Below are 18,330 nucleotides of genomic sequence, written 5' to 3'. Positions count from 1 at the left end.
AAAAAAACTGCCTGGAGTAAGTTTTTCAACAGTCCTAAAGCTCTATTTATCAAGTCCTAAACTTAAATGTGGACATTAGGATTTTTTTTTTTTTTTATGGATTACAAAACAAAATCTGAGGCATTTAGGAAGTATCTTTTCTTTATTCTATAGAATAAGCTTAAGCCAGTCCATTAAATTAATACTTCATAAAATTCTGCATGTTTTGAAGTTTATTTTTTGCAGACTTCCTAGACCTCAGTAATACACTATGATTTGCACAATGGACACATTAAACATGAGACAGAGCCTGCAGTTTGTGATAAATGATTTACCTTCTTAGCATACAGCACTATTTTCTGGAATTGACCAGTTTCAGCAAAGCACTGAATCACTTTGTTTGGCACATTAGCTCGAAGGTAGACGCTGAGCGCAAGGGTTGGGTCAGCCGTCTTCACCAAATCTCCCAGCTCTTCTGAACACTCCAGCTGAAGTCAGAAGTGGTATTTTGTCAAGCAGAAGAATTCAGAGATGTAGCATCAGCAAATGTACGACACTCAATTGCTACAAGGCAACAGAAATAGGCTAATGTCATGACTGAGCCTACCTTGTCTTCCTTCAGCCACTTCTCCAGAAGCTGTTTGCGGCCCTGCTGCAGCACGGGGCGACAGAGCTCCAGAGACTCAAACTTGTTCAGCTGTCCCTGGTCAAGCAATATTCCAAAGTACTGGAGCAGGGGAGAGGCCTGCCCAGGCTGAGCTGGCACACTCTGGAACTTCCTAATTGTATCACTGGTACGTAGAATTCCCTGAACAGGCACAAGAGAGAGAAGCAGTGTTTATTTAGTGAAGACTGAATAGCATTAGCAAAAAAAGCAGGTTTTAAGGATAAACTGAAGCATCTACTGTTAAACCTTCAGAATAGAGACCATTAAACCAATGACTTTCTAACAAGAAGTCAGTGGCCACAGAAAGTCCAGTCTGGTTAGAAATGGATAGCAGCTACTCCTTTTTGGGATACAGGGAATGTATTAGTCAAAACCACTACCAAACTGCAGAGAACTAACACCACATTTCTGTTTTGAATGTCAAGCTCTGAAATGCAAGTGAGCTAAGCAATCCACTAAGCTTAGGCAAATTTCCATGATTTCTAAGCTTTACCTTTGGAGTTACTTACCTTTGGTGCAGACGCAGCTACTTTAGCAGCATCTGCATAGTTTCCTTGAGCAAACAGTGTGTTAAACTTTCTGGCAAATAATTCCTCTGCCCCAGCTAGGTTACTACGTATAGCCATTCGCAGTCCCAAGTCAGGATTCTGGAGAACATTCGTAGCATAGTTCACTATGTTGTCTTCCTCAACACATACAGAAAGCACCTGGAAAAGACAAGAGGCATATTGAGGAGTACTGTCCTTTCCACAACTGCTATGAAATACAACAGCAAAATGGCTATGCAACTCATCAGTGAAGGAGTAGATTACTAAAAAACCAAGTTTTTCTTCAAGTTAGTTCTGTACTCCGAGAGAGAAAAAACTGATTAATCAAACAGTCACCTGCTCTCTTCCATGACATTTGTTGCATCAAGTCACTCATTAGGTTTGTTACATTCCATTTGAACTTTAGAGTGCCCAGAGAATAGTGGATTTGTTACCTGTCCTTTTTTGTTCACACCAATAATGCCTGAGGTAGGTTCATGAGGAGCTGTGACAAAGATAGTATCAGCACTAATACGGTTCATGTAGATGCACACTCCAGACTCCAGATCATACATGTGGATATATCCATACTTTGTGATCAGATAAATAACACCATGCTTAATTCCAATCTGCCAAAAGACAGGTTTTTATTAGTCAAAATCAGTAAGATTGTAACCCTTAAGAAAGTTGCCCTTAGCCTAGTCACAAGAAAATACTGCAGTGACATGCCTTTGTACTGACACTAAGAACAAATATAGCTTTGGGCTTCTTCCTTTCAGACTCTAAAGCAATCAACAGCTTTGCTGGCCATTTGCAGGCATAGCGGCAGAGAACAGAGAGGTTGAAGGGAAATTAAAATTCATCTGCAGCAAAGAACATACCCCTCATCCTAATAAGCCAAGCTGAGGAAAGAAGTTTGGGCATAATTAGCATTCTAGTCTAGATATGTCAGTACAAGTTTCTGTTCAGAAATACTAATGAGATAATCTCATTCTCTTCCAACAAACCCTGCCCAAAGCACCAGCAGAGTCTAAATTCATCTACTCAGTACTCCAGTTTATTTGTTAAGTCACTGAAACTGGGGAGGCTTTCAAGCCAAAATGATCTTCAGACGTAGAACTACTCTCCCCTTGGAACAAATCCTTGGATGTTTTGTTAAATTAAGCCTTAAGCAGAAGTATAGAGACACATGAATCCTGCCATGCATGCACCTTAGTTATGGGCATCTCTTGGTCTGTTTATGAGGCTGGTCTATTAGACTTGTCAACAGCCTTATGCCCAGAGATAATCTGATTTTATGACAATTTCTAGTCCTAGAGACAGGCTAAATGCAATTAGGTCTGTGATAGCAACCAGCTCTGTTCTTTCATAAAGAACTTCCCACTAATGCTCCAAATTGCCTTTTCTGTGCTGCTACTACAGGAGATATGCTAATATTCTTATCTAGAACTTGGAACATTAGCAGGAAGCTGAACAGAGCCAAAGTGATGTTGGATACATTCTCCCTGGAGAGGGTTTTTTTTGGGGGTGTGTTTCACTGGTTTGGGACATCTTTTGAAGAAGTTTTGTTGGGGGTTTTTGTTCATTATTTTTTAAAAGACAGGAACAGTCTATATATTTAAGTTACTGTTTTAATGTCCATGCTACCTCCCACAAACCTGTTAACACCCCTCTCAGAACAAGGAATGACAGGAAAGCACTACAGAAAGTAATCTTTACAAGAGATGTCAGCTCCTCGTCAGGCTATAAAGCTCATTTTTGGGGGGTCAAACACTTACCTGCATTGCCACAGGAAAGTCTGTTTGTGCCTCAGGTGGGAAAAACACATCAACAGCTTTCTTAACAAATGGCTGATTTCCAGTAGCTGGCTGACCTACTTCGATTATGTGCAGCTAGGAAGAAAAGAGTTCATGTCACAAGATTGCCTGCAAGTACAGCCACATGAAAGAAGTTCCTTTCCTCAGATATCCTATTGAAGTCATCTGCCACAGTTGGCCAATGCAGTCTGGGGAGCTGTGCTCCACATATTCAGAAGGTTAAGATTTCTGGAACTTGATATATTAAAACCTGGGAGAAGAATTAAAAACCAAAAAACCCCACGCTTTCTATGAAAGCCAACTATTCCCATTCAAGACAATTCATTCAAGATGTTTTAAGTCAGACTTGTCAATTCATCAGTTTTGCAGGACAAGACTAGAAATGCCAAGACATTTACTGTGGTGTTACCTCAGCCCTGCACAGACTGCTCAGCAGTTGCAGCATATTCAATGCTACTGAATTCCACATTCAGTTTGATGCAAACAACCTTCCTATGGCACTACGGGAACACAGCTGCAGACTTTACCTTGCCTCCTGCAGGACTCCTCACAGCAAAACAGAAAAGGGTAGAAGGTTTGGCATTTCCCTCTATTTTGAATTCTGCAAAAGCTGCTGCATGGCCTTCTATAGGTTGGGAGACTTTTCTATCAACCGAGTACAGCTGCATTGCACCAACCACACGATTTTGCTAGAAAAAAGAAAGGTCAGCTTTCAGAGATAAGATTGCAAAGGTTTGTAGCAAGACCCTTGGGACAATAAACTAAAAAGCAGCAAAAGCCTCTCACCCCCTCCTCTAACACTCAAACTGAGCTAAAAGCCAGGCTATTCGTACACAAAAGACAGTATCGAATTTTTTAGTTACAGAAACCAAAGTTAAACTACAGCAGCTGTAAAGTGAAGTGGTGCCAGGGCTCTCTCAACTATCTTCATAGCACATTGCTGCCAGGGAACTTACCTGTGCTGAAATTCCTATCAGCAGCAGCCATTTTTGGTGTTCATCTGTTCTGTAATTGATGATTTGGCAGCCTGCAAGACTAGCATGTCTATCAAACATCTTTTGGGGTTGTGATTCTCCCTCCATGCTCCAGTGGTACACTGCTGTCTCTGTCACCAAGGCAACTGTATTTACAGATATCCATTTCCAGAAGATCACTTCCTCTGCCATTGTGTGGGCTTTCATTTTACTTTTCATCTCAATGTTAAAGATCTGAAGTGTTTTCCCAGCTAGTACGACAAAATCCAAGAAACATCACAGATCAATTACCACAATGGCCATCCTGCAGTTTGCCCATTTACAAGCACCCACTTTAACCCACTGTTCCAGAGGTGTTACAGACAGGGTTAATGTCCTGTCACATCTCAATCTCCTTTGACACTTGATCTCACAATCCCCTCTCCACCCCAACACTTGTACCATCCCCAAACCAAACAAACCTCCTTACGGACACTCACACAGACATTCCAACAACTGACAAGCACAGACACTTTAATTAACTATAAGCTGTAGGAAAAAGACAGTCTAAGCTACAGAGCTTGTGTAAACTCTTGTTTAGTTGGCAGCACTGGTATGCCAAGTTACAGATGTCTAGTAGATGTCATTCAGTATCATTAATAGAAAGAATGGCTCCAGTTTATGTCAATTTAGAAGCTGCTGTAGATGAGCTGGACTGAGTCAAACAGCACGAGACTTGAAACAGCTTGAGTGAGCCAAAGATCGCAGCTCCCATTTTGTTTTCTTGTTGGATGAAATGCACACTGAACTAGATGGGCTTTGTACAACAAGTACCTACAGAAGAGGACAGTCAAGAGTTCAGAAAGGCTACAGGTAGGTTTGGAGCTTTAGTTCCAGTTAAGATTACTTCTTCATGATTTAGCAAACTATACTGCAGGTTTAGGCTTGATTTTAATAGTCCTTTCAAACAACCAGAAGCTCTACCCTGATAAGTAGGCTTAAAACCAATGCTAACTGAACCAAACTATAAAGAATAAGGGAATCCATTCCTTTTGCGAAGTCAAAGTGATATTTTATTTTACTGCAAATGAGACAACTCAGCTCCACAAATATTCTTTTCTGTTCACAAGACACCCACTCAGACTGCTGGAGTACTGGCTTGTAATGCCATTATTTCTATCCCCATTTCAGAAGTGTTTCCTGTTAGTAACACTTGTGACTGCCAAACTGGGAGACATTCACTGATAGATAAAGGCTGCTGGCCATGGAGAAATCCTGTTCAAGAGTTACTAATCCCATGTTAATACGTATCTCAAACTGCTCTATAATGTTTTAGCATAATTTATACATAAATTGATCATGTTAGTTCAATGCAGTGCCAAGAGACAACGCAAGACTTAAGAGCTATCACATGAAGCATTTTACTGCCTGGCTTAACTGCATTGTAAACTGTCAACCTGATCAATGACATCCTAGGAGAGCTTGCTAGCTTTCCTGGGACCAAGAGCAGCCTGCTAATGAACACGTTGCTCTGCACACGCACTTACCGTGCTAGACAGATGCAGTAAGCCCAGGCCTGTAAACTGATAGCTGGAAACAGCACAATTACTGTATTGGACAAAAAGCTCTCCAGTAATGGCCTGGTACTGTCAAGAGATGGATTCTGAACTCCCACAGTGTGCAGCCTCACAGGCAGCCAGGAGACAAGTAATTCTGGAAGGGTTCTGGTCACCATCTAAACAACAGTCCCAATACATGAATACAGAAACTGCTCTAAAGGACAGTCCTCCTGAAAAGAAGCAGGATGTCTTTCCTAGTTTTAAGAACATAGAAAAAACCAACAAACAGCTTAAAGCTTATGCTTGTCTCTTTTCTGGACTAAATTTTACTGCTGTGTCACAGCTGGAAATGGCTTCTACAAGCTTCACTAGGCAGTTTAGCCCTGGATGCTGGGAGCTGCAGAAACCACCCCTTTAAAACTCCCTAAGTGTGGCAACACATATCCAAACTTCACAACCCTAAACTGTTAATTAAACTACAAAAAAATCTGTTATTTGGATTGAGAAATCAGGACCTGCTATACAGTCATAGTGAGGGCAAGTGTGCATTTGAGTCCTATGTCTACTTGAACGCTTTATTAGGCCAAGATTTGAGACAAAAATAATTAAAGTTTTTCTGATCAAACTACCAAACTGGTGAGTCTATTTAGATTATACAGGTGTAACCAAGTAAGCAGATTCGATTTTTGAACATCAGCACAAGAATTTACATTTCAGTTGACTGGAACACGACATTTCTCCATTCCACAAAGAATGGAAGCACCCTCGAATGCTGCATTCTCCACTTACACCCACTGCTGAGTACTAACAGTACAGAGCAGTGCAAGAGGACCGAGAACACAAGGACAATGCATAAGTTTTGGTACACCAGGAGAATGCAATCCAGAAATGAAACTGTGCATACTGTATGTCAGTTAAAATCAAGAACCATTTCATTTCTTTTTCTGAGGATGCGTTTCTACATTTATTGCTCAATAATCCCGGGATTACGAGCAACTCCCCATCATGGCACACTGAGTCACAATATGTAACCATTTTGACTATTGAAGCTTCACTCGATCAAAAGGGAAAAGTCTGGAGTGAGAGACTGACAAACCATGTCTTCAGGTTATCATGGATTGGTTAGGTAGTTCTATTAACCCTCTTTTCTACCCAACCTTCTGATTACTAGATTATTTATAGAAGAGATCATTATGTTTGCAACACTACAACTCTGAATGCCTACATGACATCATTAACTCAACCTTGTCGATTCAGAGGACAGATTTACTCACTCTGAATGGACAGAACAATACTCCTTTTGAGCAAGTCTTAACTGGCAAGAATAAAGCTATATTCTTTGAAGCTGATGATAATCCATTTAGTTAGTATATTAGTTTTAAAACCAGATTAGTTTCCTTTAAGAGGTAGATAAAGCTCTGCTAGTGTAGAGAAGGCACTTTCCTTGCCAATACAGTTTGTTTAAAGGGGTCCAAGATAAAGGACAGTAAACTCTTAACAGATCTGAATTTTTTTCACTATGACCTTTACCCATAGCCAGGGTAAGGCAGTCCTTTGCAAGACGCATTACTATCTCAGCTGAATCACAGATTCAGCTGAAGTCAAACATTCACTTTAGTCCTCACCTGATGTCAATATAACCCTGAGATCAAAGAAATTAAGTTAAAGGTTTTGCACCAGTTCTGAGGACAGTTTCTTGGACCCCCAAGTAATTTCACCATGATTTTTCACAATAAAAAACACACTTAGGCAGAAATGAATAGCAGGACACAGGACATGCTAGCAGAGGTCTCTCATAAAAATATTGCAACTTCATTTTGTCTATCAACTGTACTTCCATCACGCATACACAGGAACATTAAAAGCACACTCGCCTCCTTCACTTGGTACAGTCAATAGTCAAAACAGCCAAATGGTTAGAAACAAGCCAATGGAGAACACGATCACTGTAATACCAGTTGAGGATTAAGATTCCCCCACCTGGCCATGAAGTGAACTGTCAAATGGCTACCTTAAAATTCGGTACTTTTTATGAGATTGGACCATTCTGTACTACCAAACATACAATGTCAGGACAAAGTTCACTCACCATCTGTTTAGATAAGATGCAGGAAGAAAAGTACATAGTCAGTAACAGTTATTGAGATTAAATACTAGAAGTTGGTCATTTGAGAAAAGAGCCAGGCATGAATTAAAAATTACTTCATTGAGCTCAGAGAGCTACTTAAAGGCAGTAACAACACCATAGGTAGCAGTAAGCAGAGGTCTTCTAGCTGCAGGACCTCATGATTGTCAAACTCAACACATTTGTTATTGTTTAGACTTTTACACTTACTGACCATCCTAATGACATTTTTCTCACTATCTAGTAAAACCCTCAGAGCTACAAGGAAGGGCCAGGACAAGGCAGAAAATAATGGCTTTACAGTATTATTCATCCATACAAGCGTCCATTATGTTTACAATACCTGTTTAAAGGGCAAGTATACCAGATGCTGACCTGGTCCTCAGTGAGGATAGGAAGGCTGCAGTGCCAGGTCCAAGCATCTCACACCCACTTGGAGGCAAATCATCCAAAGAATACAGAAAGATCTACTGCCAAAAATACAGCATGCAAGTTCAGGCAAGAATTCTTATCCTCATATACATTCTTCTTAGAAAGTTTACATAAAGTTTAAAAGCATTAGTAAGTAGTAATACAGCTGAACAGCAGTTTTCATACTGCAATCATAAAGGGATACTCACCTTTTAGCGCTATTACTTTAGAGGCTGGGTTCATTATGGCACTTTCTGCAGAAATTGGACGTCTGATGGGTGTTGTTGGATCACTCATATCAATTATCACTACCTGTGCCTGCTCTCCTACTTTCTCCCTTATGCAGATGAACTTGTCAGATTCCATTGTTAGGGTGCTGAATCCAATGTTTGCTGGATTAATGCCCAAATTTTGGAGCTAGAAAGACAGAAAAAAAAAAGAGTGCTTTACTATCCTTCCCATGTTGAAAGTCTCACTCAAGTCTCTGTGTCCAAAAACTCCTCCAGAAGGAAATGCAAGACTGACAAGTTTCTCTGACTGGAGTGTGAACTATTTAACTATGATTTACCTTCCAAGTCTTTGTTCCACAGGCAAAGAACTACACGGTTGTCAGTATTCAGGTCCTAAATATATCCTGAAGTTGTAATACTGATGCAAACCAAAAGGAGTTTTAGCTTACTCATTGTTTAACCTGGTTCTAGTAATGTGGTAAGAATACACCAGCAGTAGCATCACTATTTCAGTTTTAGCAAGGCTGATAAATTTGATGTTCAAAACTTAAGTGGCTGAAGTGAACTACAATGTTCAGCATCAGTACAGAAAGAATCAATCACCCTTACGCAACCCAGTCCTAGCAACAGTGTAGAAGGAAGTCTACACAGCAGGTCTCAATTGGCCTCCAAGTGAACTTGTTCATCTTACTTCACAGAATACTTAATTCTTACCAGTGAAAGGTAAGAAAGATGCGTTAAAATAAACAGACATTCACCTCTCCTTGCCCAAGATGTCATGCCATTAGGCTCAACAAAGGCAGGGATTATAATGCAGGCCCCCTCCAGCTGTATGTCCAGCTCTAAAAACGTAACTTGTGCTCAACTGATGCCTTAGGAAGGCTGACCTGAAACAGAGACTGGACAGAGCTAGAAAATAAAATATTTATTGAAAGGCCTCCAGGATCCACCTTGGGCAAGACAGGAGCCTAACCAAGGCTGCACCCAGGGTGGTCACAAAAGAAAGTCAGAAGATGTTACATTTTTATAAGTTTTGGTTCATTTGCATATTGGGGTTTAACTGTCCAATTACAGCTTCAGGTTGTGAGGTTCCATCCCTCTTGATCCTCCCTTCAGTCCACTGTTTGTGTTTTTGGACTGTAAGTTGTCCTTGGTCTCCAGCAGGAAAAGGATTGGTTTTGTCTACCTACCCTGTGAATAAAGCTTACTGGCACTTAGTATGAGGCTCAGAGCTATACCCCTAGGCAGCACAGAGTCTAAAAATATGAAAGCTAAAGCTTAAGGCATCATTTCCCCCCTTTAGAGGCTTTACAAGGCCTTTTCCTTGTCAAGTCTCTATTCCAAATATCCACTAACAATAGGTATTCAATAACAGATATGTATCAAACAGTAAGTAAACAACAATAATAAACATCTAACCATCAATAAACACCTAATAATAGTAGGCATCTGACACTAATAAATATCTAACAACAATAAAAACAAAGTAGTTACTCGAAATGTAATCTGGAGTCATTTTGAGCTGCCAAATAGACTCCCCTACAAGACATTTCTATTCCCTCTCAATTTCAGTTAACAGGAGGAGGTAGCAGTGAACAAACATCACTGTTTCACTAGTCCACAGTAAATCAGATTTACCCATGCAGCACACCCTGGATTGGTACGTCTGTAAGCTGCATTTTATATAACAGTAACTGTGACAAGCCTGGGCACCTGCTTTATGCCCCAAAGTGATGCTTTCCAAGCATAGGAACTGTATCAGCTTCACTGAAGCTTCTCAAAGGATTAACCTATACCGCTTTTCAGTGCACTGCAAGTGAAAAATTACTGCCCTCAAGGAGACAGGATAGAATCTACCACCACCATCCCTGAATCATTACGCTCCTTTGACATATACCACCAGGAGCTTCATACAATAAGCTAAACCCCTTGGGCAAGAAGTCCCACGATGGCGTCACAAATACTGTTTTAGCGTGTTTGAGCTGGCTGATCATGGCTTGTTCCAGCTTCTGTAATGCTACTCACTAAATCGTAAATTGGGTATGTAACAGAGATACCTTTAAGTGGGACTGTGCCCAAGAATGCCTCAGGAAATGTTTGTTTTCTGTTGAGTTGACTAATGAAGAGCTATTCAGCTCAGTAACTGCTAATCTCAACAGACTCAAGTTTCGTTAATGCAATATAAGCCAAACGTACAAAAGTGTAAAAAGACATTTACTCACTCCCCTAAGTGTTTCTCAGCAGAACTGAGAGCCATTCAGCTAACACCTCACTTCAGAGGTAAATACTTAATAGACAACAGTAAACTTCAGAAGGTGCCATTCATTCCAAAAAAGAATCAAAATTTAGGCACAACGTCATCAGATCACGCTTGCACCCAGAGTTTTGAAAACAAATCTATCAGATTGGTGGCTATTACAGGCCTCTGTGTCAGTAAGGAAGTAAGTAAGGTTTTCATACCGAGTTTTCAACTTGTGTACCTTTCATAGGTAACACACAACGTTTTAGCACCCAATAAACATGCAAGTTGTAGCTCCATCAACTTCTGTGACCTTGAACAACAGGCTCTTAATTCCACTGTTGCTTGCTTGCTCTACACCAGACAATGCCCACATATTGTCACAAATTACACGTTCAGGGTAGTTGACACTTAAGCACTCTGATGTTGAGTGTGTTCCGAGTCCATCTGCCAACAGAGTACAGTCCATTGTAAGAGATTAAGTGTCCCAAGAGTAGTCAAGAGATTGGACTGCAAGCACAGCTAAGTTCCTAACTTGATTTAACTAATCCAAATTCAGATGTATTTCCAGAGTACAGAAGCAGAAACACAGCTTTTTCAAGGTCTCTTCTCAATTAGTGTGCTTCAGTTTGACCTGTTCCTCAAGAGGCAGTCCCTGGCCACTCATTTTGCAAAGTGAGAACCTTGAGGCATTTCCTTGAAGTTCAGCTTTAAACCCACCATTATTCACTTCAAAGTATGGTCCTTGTTGAAGAAAACATTTTGGGTATCTTCACTAAGACAAGAATGATTCTGCCTCACGCTCTGGTATTAAAATTTCCTGCTTTAAACTATTACAAAATCCAGCAAAGGCTTCAGAAAGGGTGATGTTAAATTCTGCTCAAGTATCACTGCCATCATTATTATTAGAGAACCCCGTCACATCTTTTAAAGGCCAAGTGCCAGTACTCCCTAAAGGATGGTCATGTGAATACTGCAAGCCGCAGTCAATGATGACAACGCTTCAGTTTAGCAGTCCAAAAACACTGAAGACTGTTCCTACCATTAGGGCAGTGGTACATATCCTCCTGAGACATGTGAGGCACTGTAAGAGGCATATTCCTTACTGACTATTCAGAAGAATATGAGCAGAATCCTTCTACCATCAAATAAAGGACACCAGCCAGCATCACTTTTACTCTGGATGGGACAAATTTTCCACAATGATCTGAACGTTGTTCTAAAGCACTTTTTCCCCTTCCTTAAGCAGAAAATTAGTAGAACTTTACTACAGGAGGTTGCAAGCACTTGGCTATGTATCTTAAAAGGCCTTAAGTGAAGATGCTACAGGTCATTATTACTGAGGCTTATATATATTAATTAGCAATTTTTCAGTTTATTTTCATAAAGGAGTGAACAACAGGCCTTTCAACTACTGCTAAATTTTCATTTTTTTATTATGCTTCTTAGGCAAGCAGTACCCTCTCTCAAAGTAAGGCTGTTTTCTCCTGAAAAGAAAGATTCAGCATTACAGAATCACACCAGAGATATCTACTATGATTTCCATGACTCCATTTACCATCATTTCCATGATTTCACCCACACTTTACTTTGGGGTAATCCAGTTAAGCCCTGCCAAGCACTCCCACGTAGGTTACAGCAAGCCTTGCTGTAGGAGAAAGGATAACATTCTGTTCTCCAAGTAATAGCCTGATGCCTCTCCTGCCCTGACGCCCATTAGCTACACACACAGCGTAGAATCATTCTCACTATCAGGCTGAATGAATCAGACAAACAAAGACCTTTACATCTTAGATAACTAGTACTACTACAGAGTAGATCAGATACCCTATGATCTTTAAGCATCTTACAGATATTGAGAACTTACTGACATGGTAAAGATTAAACCAATACGTATTATTTGTTTCTCAACATGAATGAAGACACAAAGATATTCAGGATGAAAGACCATTATTAATCTGTTATTTAGCCTTTCCACCCTCTTTACCAGTATTGTACCATTTGCTAAGAAATGAAGTCAAGATGTCTTCTACACAAGAGCTCTACTAAATATTGAGCTTTCTAATGTATTTCCCTTACTGTGGAATGCAGTGATCCAGACTGAGTCAGCACAGACCAACTCAGATACTGATACCTCTTGTCTTCAAACTAAGTCTGTTTCTCTAATGGAAAATAATGAAGCCTCATTGTCTAATACTGACACTCCATTAATTGGGACCTACCACCAGTTAAATGCTGCAGTCAGACCTCTGTGAATTTAGCAACTCTCCAGAGTTTAATAAGTATCCCATTTCAGCTTTATGTAACATAATTCTACTATAAATGCTTGTTAGAGGTAATCAACTATTGTTTCTAAGGCCATTAGAAAAGAGTAAGGCTTGGAGAGAGGCTGTATGTACCCAAATAAAAAATGCCCGCTAAAAGCTGTGAGCACACATATTTTTAAATGTAACACAAACCAATAATGCAATAATAGTTTCCCATAACTCTTACTCATGTGACTACATAAAGCTCTAATCAACCCCAGTAGGGATGTGCATGTAATTATTGGGCACTCCTGCTGAACTGCTCACCCTTACCTCCTGCTATAGTTCCCATTTTGACAGCTGAGGGGCACCAAGGAATTATGTAAGACCCAAAACATGCAAGACCACTGGTCTGAGCTGCAGCTGCAATTAGGCTTTCATCTCAAGTGACAGTTACTCCCTACACAAAAATTTATTTCTGTATGTCTGTGATGAGAATTGGATCACCTATCTAATGAGTTATCACTACCATGTGCAGGGCACTTCTGAATTCAATCAGCAAATTTGGGCTCTTCATCACTGAAAAGCTGAATCAAGTCATAATATTTAGCCCTATCATTTGAATACAAATCTAAGAAGTCACTTACAGCTTGCAAATATCCTGAGTGCTTCTTAAGCCCACAAGTCCAGCCAAAGCAAACTTATGAAAGCCATCCAGCTCAGTCATGCCTATTGCACAACAGATAGTAATTCTTATTAAGACAAGTCAGACTATCCAAACAGAAAGTGGTTTACATCTTTTGCACTTAAAACCAGGATAGTTTAGCTTGTCAGCGCTGCACCAAGACGTGCAGCACTTATTTATCGAGAGCATGACTTGCACACAAGTTTTCTCACAGCAGTTGTCTTCCCTCAAGAGCCTGACTCGGTCACTGAGCAGAAAGCAGAACTATGTCTCCGTGCATTGAAGGCATGATGGCTCCAATCTTGGAACCTGAGATCATGCTTAAGCAACAGTTTTCCCCACAGACAAGCAAAGATTTTTGCTAGTGAGAACTGAAAAAAGCCCAAATAGGCACAAAGAGAAGTTTTTCAGACAAAAGTAATGACTAAGTGAAGGAAAAGCTTAATTTTAGATCAGGAACACTTTGTACACTGGATTCCAGCCTATTGCTTCCAGTCTATCTACCAGTATATTTGGTCATTTACTTCACCTCCATTGTAAATGACAATTCCCTTGGAAGAGTTCAGTCTGGTAAATAATTTATAATTCACTGCTCCAACAGAAACACTGGGGTTAAGAACCTGATTAAATCACACTAGCTTAAGTAGTATGCACAAGTAAGACACTGCAGCAGGACTTGGCATAGTTTGCACTGCTGCAGCTGGGCAGTCACCAGACAGATAAAAACTAAGTCCTTGTCTTATTCCCTCCCTTGCTATGGAACTTAAACATTAATATTCTCTGGGGAAAAAATGACCAAGATGAGAGTTCTTTATGAATTTTTTAAGACTCATAATGACAGAGTTCAAAACTAAAAATAACTGTTCAATTGCATTAAATGGAGCTAAACAAACTGAGTTCCTTCTACCACATCAAGACCTGAATATCTTTTTTTCACTGCAACTATTCTCCATTTTTCAGTTCACAGAGGACTTGAACACACAAGTCGTAACAACTTCAAATTTAATGTGCTCCGTGACTGGCAGCCACTCTTCCTGCACAGGCTTGGAGCTACTACAGATGATCACCATAAGACAAAATGAGCAGCACAAAAAATGTAAACAAACAGTCTGCTTGATCCCTAGCACTCTTCCAATTCTACATGGACCAAGATCACTGTTTCACTTCACACTACCATTTATCTACCTCCAGCAAGAGAGAGTGGGAGAGAAGAGTTCAGTATTTAGCACTGCAACTTAGGTTTAGCTTCTCCAGAGAGCACTTTCTACACGGTTCAGATCTTTTAGTAAAGTACGTACAACTACCTCGGGGAAGACACTGAACTTAAGGGAAATAATGTTACATCAGCAACAGGCTGAACTTGGAATTAATTATAGCACTAACTGATATTCTAATCACTTAAAGCTGTATTAATTAAAAAGGCTACAGGTAGAAACAGTACACAGATTGAATTAAGGCACAGAAAGATTTAACTTAGGATCACTGAAACACACAACAATTACATGGAATTGTAACTTTTTTTGGCTTTATCGTAAAGCATTATGGTAGATTTACTATATTGATTTTAAATATGATAATTTAACCATAGTGAAGCCAGTTACTTGGAAAGAATGTGAGGCCGGAGAGAGATTAATCTGGTACAGCCAAGTATGTATGACAGTGTAGTATTATGAAGAGAAGGCCTAATGTCTTCACAAATTTCCTACCAGTCAACAACAAGCACCAGATAACATTAATTCATGATTCTTGATTGTAGTTTACAACATACAGTAAGTTAGAGCTGCTGTAACTGTATCACAGATACCCAGCCAGAGCAAACACTGAGTTCCTACATTCCTTCCGTTTTCCCTATTTATCCCACCATGTAGGGACAACTGCAGAAGCAGCATGAGGAGGCTACTGCAGACCCCTGCAGCAACTGCCTACTCTCAGCTACTGCTGATCTCAAGCTCTCTTTAACACAGTACTGCTTTAGGGCTTCTGCACTAAGGGGGAGAAGCAAAAAAGAGTGAATGCTGAAGAACTTTGTTCCTACATGTTAGCAACGGACATTCCAGGGTTTCCTCTGCTCCTCCATGCAGCTTTCATGCTGAGGAAAAGTAACTCAAGACAGGCTTAGCCTTTTCAATAAGATCAAATTGCTTAGGAGCAAAAAATAGAGTATGACTTCAGTACAAATCCCTTGAAAAGCAGGTGGGCAGCCCCCCACCCAAACCTGAGGAAGCACAATGCTGATATTGGTAGTGCTGCAAGACAACACTGGTAAACACAGAAACAGTCATTTAACATGCAAAGCAGCACAGGACACCTCTTGCATATTAAGTGTGACGTTCACTAATCGCTATTGTATAGATCAAACACAACTGGCAGGATTGGTTATGCTCGCTAGTTTTAAATGGTAAAAGCTATACGGTCTCTAAGAAGAGTCTGACATCAAAATCACTTTTTGATCCCATGTTTCCTATTCAGACAGCTGTTCCACAGTTCTTATGAACCTATCTGAGATTACTATAATCACTGCTATAGTGGACACTGGCAGGGAGGGGGTGGAGTGACAGTAGAATTCTCCACCACGTCAAACTCTCAGGACACAGGTGTGACTCCTCCCTTGGAGAGAGAGATTAGGTATTTCTGGAATTCACTCTGTTTTTTCCAGCTAAAGCTCCTTCTAGGGTCACCAGAACAGTTCTTCCAGTTAAGCAAAAAAATATTTCCCAAAGGAAGCTGGAAGTGGCCATAACGATGTCCCAAGCTGTGGCATACAGGCCACACTGGGTGATGATACCCAGTTCGTATTTTGAAATGGATGCCTGATTTGACAGAAAGGGGCGGTACAGCTACAGAAGGATGACTTGCCAAGTCCACTTCCTGTTCTCTCATTCATTTAGCGAATTCCTTTAATTCCTGCCTCAAACTGCACGTTCAGAGACTGCTGTCCTCTCACTCCATTTACAACCCTCCCTCACCACCAGGTCACAAGGAAACACACAAACCAGTTGGTCTGTGCTCCATCCATTAGCCATGGATCTTTTCCCAATGCTGGCATTATCGATTTCACAGGATATTAAAAACAGAAACATGTCATTTCGGGGGAGCATTTTTTAATATTGTTATGTTTGGAAGGAGGGAAAGTGGCTGTGCAGCTCCCAAGTCCAAATGGTTTCTTGCACCTCATCTCCCCAATTTCCTCACAGCTACACAAAAAGAGGTTTCCAGGAACCTTCGCGATCCAGAGGCTGATGGTCGTTTGGGTAAGAGGGAGAAACCACAATCCGCCTGCAAGATTGCGGCGTCCACCCAAGGCTGAGGCGGGGGAGCGCCCGCGGTGCCCGGGGCGAGCAGCGCGGCTCCGGCGCGGCGCCGCCCCCGCCCCGGGAGCGGGAGGTCCCTCAGGCGACGAGTGACTCTGCACAAATCGCGGCCGCTCCGCACGCCGCGGGGACGCAGCTCCGGGGATGGAAGGATGGATGAACAGAAGTGGCAGCCCGGAGTCCGCACTGGGGGCGGGCTCGGCCCCGCGCGCCTTCCCGCGGCGCCCAGCGGGACGGCGGCCGCGCTCCGGAGGGAAGGAAGGAGGGGACGGAGTAGGTCCCCCTGCGGCCTGGCCCCCTCTCCCCGCCCTCAGCGATCCCCCGGCCCACCTAGGCCGCGGCCCCCCCTCTCCTAGAGACGGGGTGAGCCAGAAGAAGGGGACCCCGACCCCGCGCCTTCTCCGCTGCCCCCCTGCGCTCACCTGGAAGTGCTCCTGGAAGCGAATGGGCAGTATCTGGGCCATGGCTGGGGGCGAGCTCCCCGGGGCAGGGTCGCGGGGCAGGGGCGGGCAGTGAAGCGGGGCGGCCGCCGGTGCTCCCCTCACGGCGGCGGGAGCGGCGCAGGCGCGGAGCCCTCGCTGGGATGGCGCCCAGCGCGCCCGCCGCCCTCCTCGGCCTCAGCGCGGGGCCGCTCACTCGCCGGGATCACTCCGCACTTCACCAGCCTGCCAGGGTCTCCTCAAATAGTCCCTCCCCTCCGCTTTTCTTCCTCCGCCCATCGCCGTCGCCTCTCGCCCGCCCTCACCCTCCCGCCTTCCTCTGCCCCGCTATCCCTCACTCCCGCTGGGGGCACGGGCTGGGGACGGGGCTCCGAGGAGCGGGTGGTCCCCGCCGCGGCTACGGCCAGCGGAGAGGGGCGGGAGGGGTTGTCAGAGTGCACGTATCCTTCCGCTGCTGCCACACACGCTCACGTGACCCAGCCCCCTGCCCGGCTCCCTCCGGCGCTGCCCCCGGCTCGCCATCACCCCGAGGCTCCTCCTGACCCACCCGATGATCCCCGACCCCCGGGGCTGCCCCCTGACCCACCCGATCCCCCGGGGCTCCTCCCCATCCACCCTCACACCGGCCCCGGGGGTCTCTCCCGGCCCGCCCTCACACCGACCCCCAGCGCTGTCCCCGGCCCTCCCTCACACAGACCCTCGGGACTTCTCCCTTCCCTTCCCCACAGCTGCGCGGCGATGCCGGGGCGTTGCTCCCCTCAGCGCCGCGGGACTCCCGCCGGAGGTGAGGAGTGAGACGGGGAACACCCAGGAGCTGCTTGGTGAGCACTGGAAGCCAGGAACCGCCTGCCTGGCACCTGCCGTCGTGGATGGCTGTGCCAAAGTGCGACCCTTATCCTTCTGTTCCTTCTTCTCGGCAGCCCCAGAACCCCAAAGACATTGGGGTCTGGCTGGGTCAGATGGCTGCCCTTGTCCCAACTCCCGCCGACTTACCCTAACATCACGTGGGCTTTGCTCCCTGCAGTCGTGCCCGAAGGTAGTTGAGGATGCTTATGACCAGCTATGAAAACCATCCAATTGTTCTCCCCTGTTCGATTTCTAAACAGAAATCACGCTCCTTCCCCAGGAGTTGACATTGTGG

The 18,330-nt window shown here is 43.2% G+C and overlaps 1 protein-coding gene across 3 annotated transcripts in view; it reads right to left on the bottom strand.

Annotated features, from left to right (window-relative positions):
* CLTCL1 (clathrin heavy chain like 1) overlaps positions 1-17,302 on the bottom strand; it is a 34,929-nt gene extending 17,627 nt beyond the window's left edge. For all 3 annotated transcript variants that reach the window (XM_040080505.1, XM_058422766.1, XM_040080509.2), the window contains exons 1-9: positions 17,172-17,302; positions 8,248-8,455; positions 3,947-4,215; positions 3,518-3,679; positions 2,952-3,065; positions 1,629-1,802; positions 1,156-1,353; positions 587-787; positions 315-467 (exon numbers count right to left, since the gene is read on the bottom strand). In XM_040080505.1, coding sequence (XP_039936439.1) covers positions 315-467; positions 587-787; positions 1,156-1,353; positions 1,629-1,802; positions 2,952-3,065; positions 3,518-3,679; positions 3,947-4,215; positions 8,248-8,455; positions 17,172-17,213 — 1,521 coding nt within the window. In that variant the 5' untranslated portion in view covers positions 17,214-17,302. The remainder of the gene's footprint in view (positions 1-314; positions 468-586; positions 788-1,155; positions 1,354-1,628; positions 1,803-2,951; positions 3,066-3,517; positions 3,680-3,946; positions 4,216-8,247; positions 8,456-17,171) is intronic.
* Positions 17,303-18,330: the final 1,028 nt, after the last annotated feature.

This window comes from Hirundo rustica, chromosome 17, assembly GCF_015227805.2.
Source record: "Hirundo rustica isolate bHirRus1 chromosome 17, bHirRus1.pri.v3, whole genome shotgun sequence".
In the NCBI taxonomy this organism is placed as follows: Eukaryota; Metazoa; Chordata; class Aves; order Passeriformes; family Hirundinidae; genus Hirundo; species Hirundo rustica.
The sequence above is the reverse complement of the archived record's forward strand: the minus strand, read 5'-3'. Positions and strand labels throughout refer to the sequence as shown.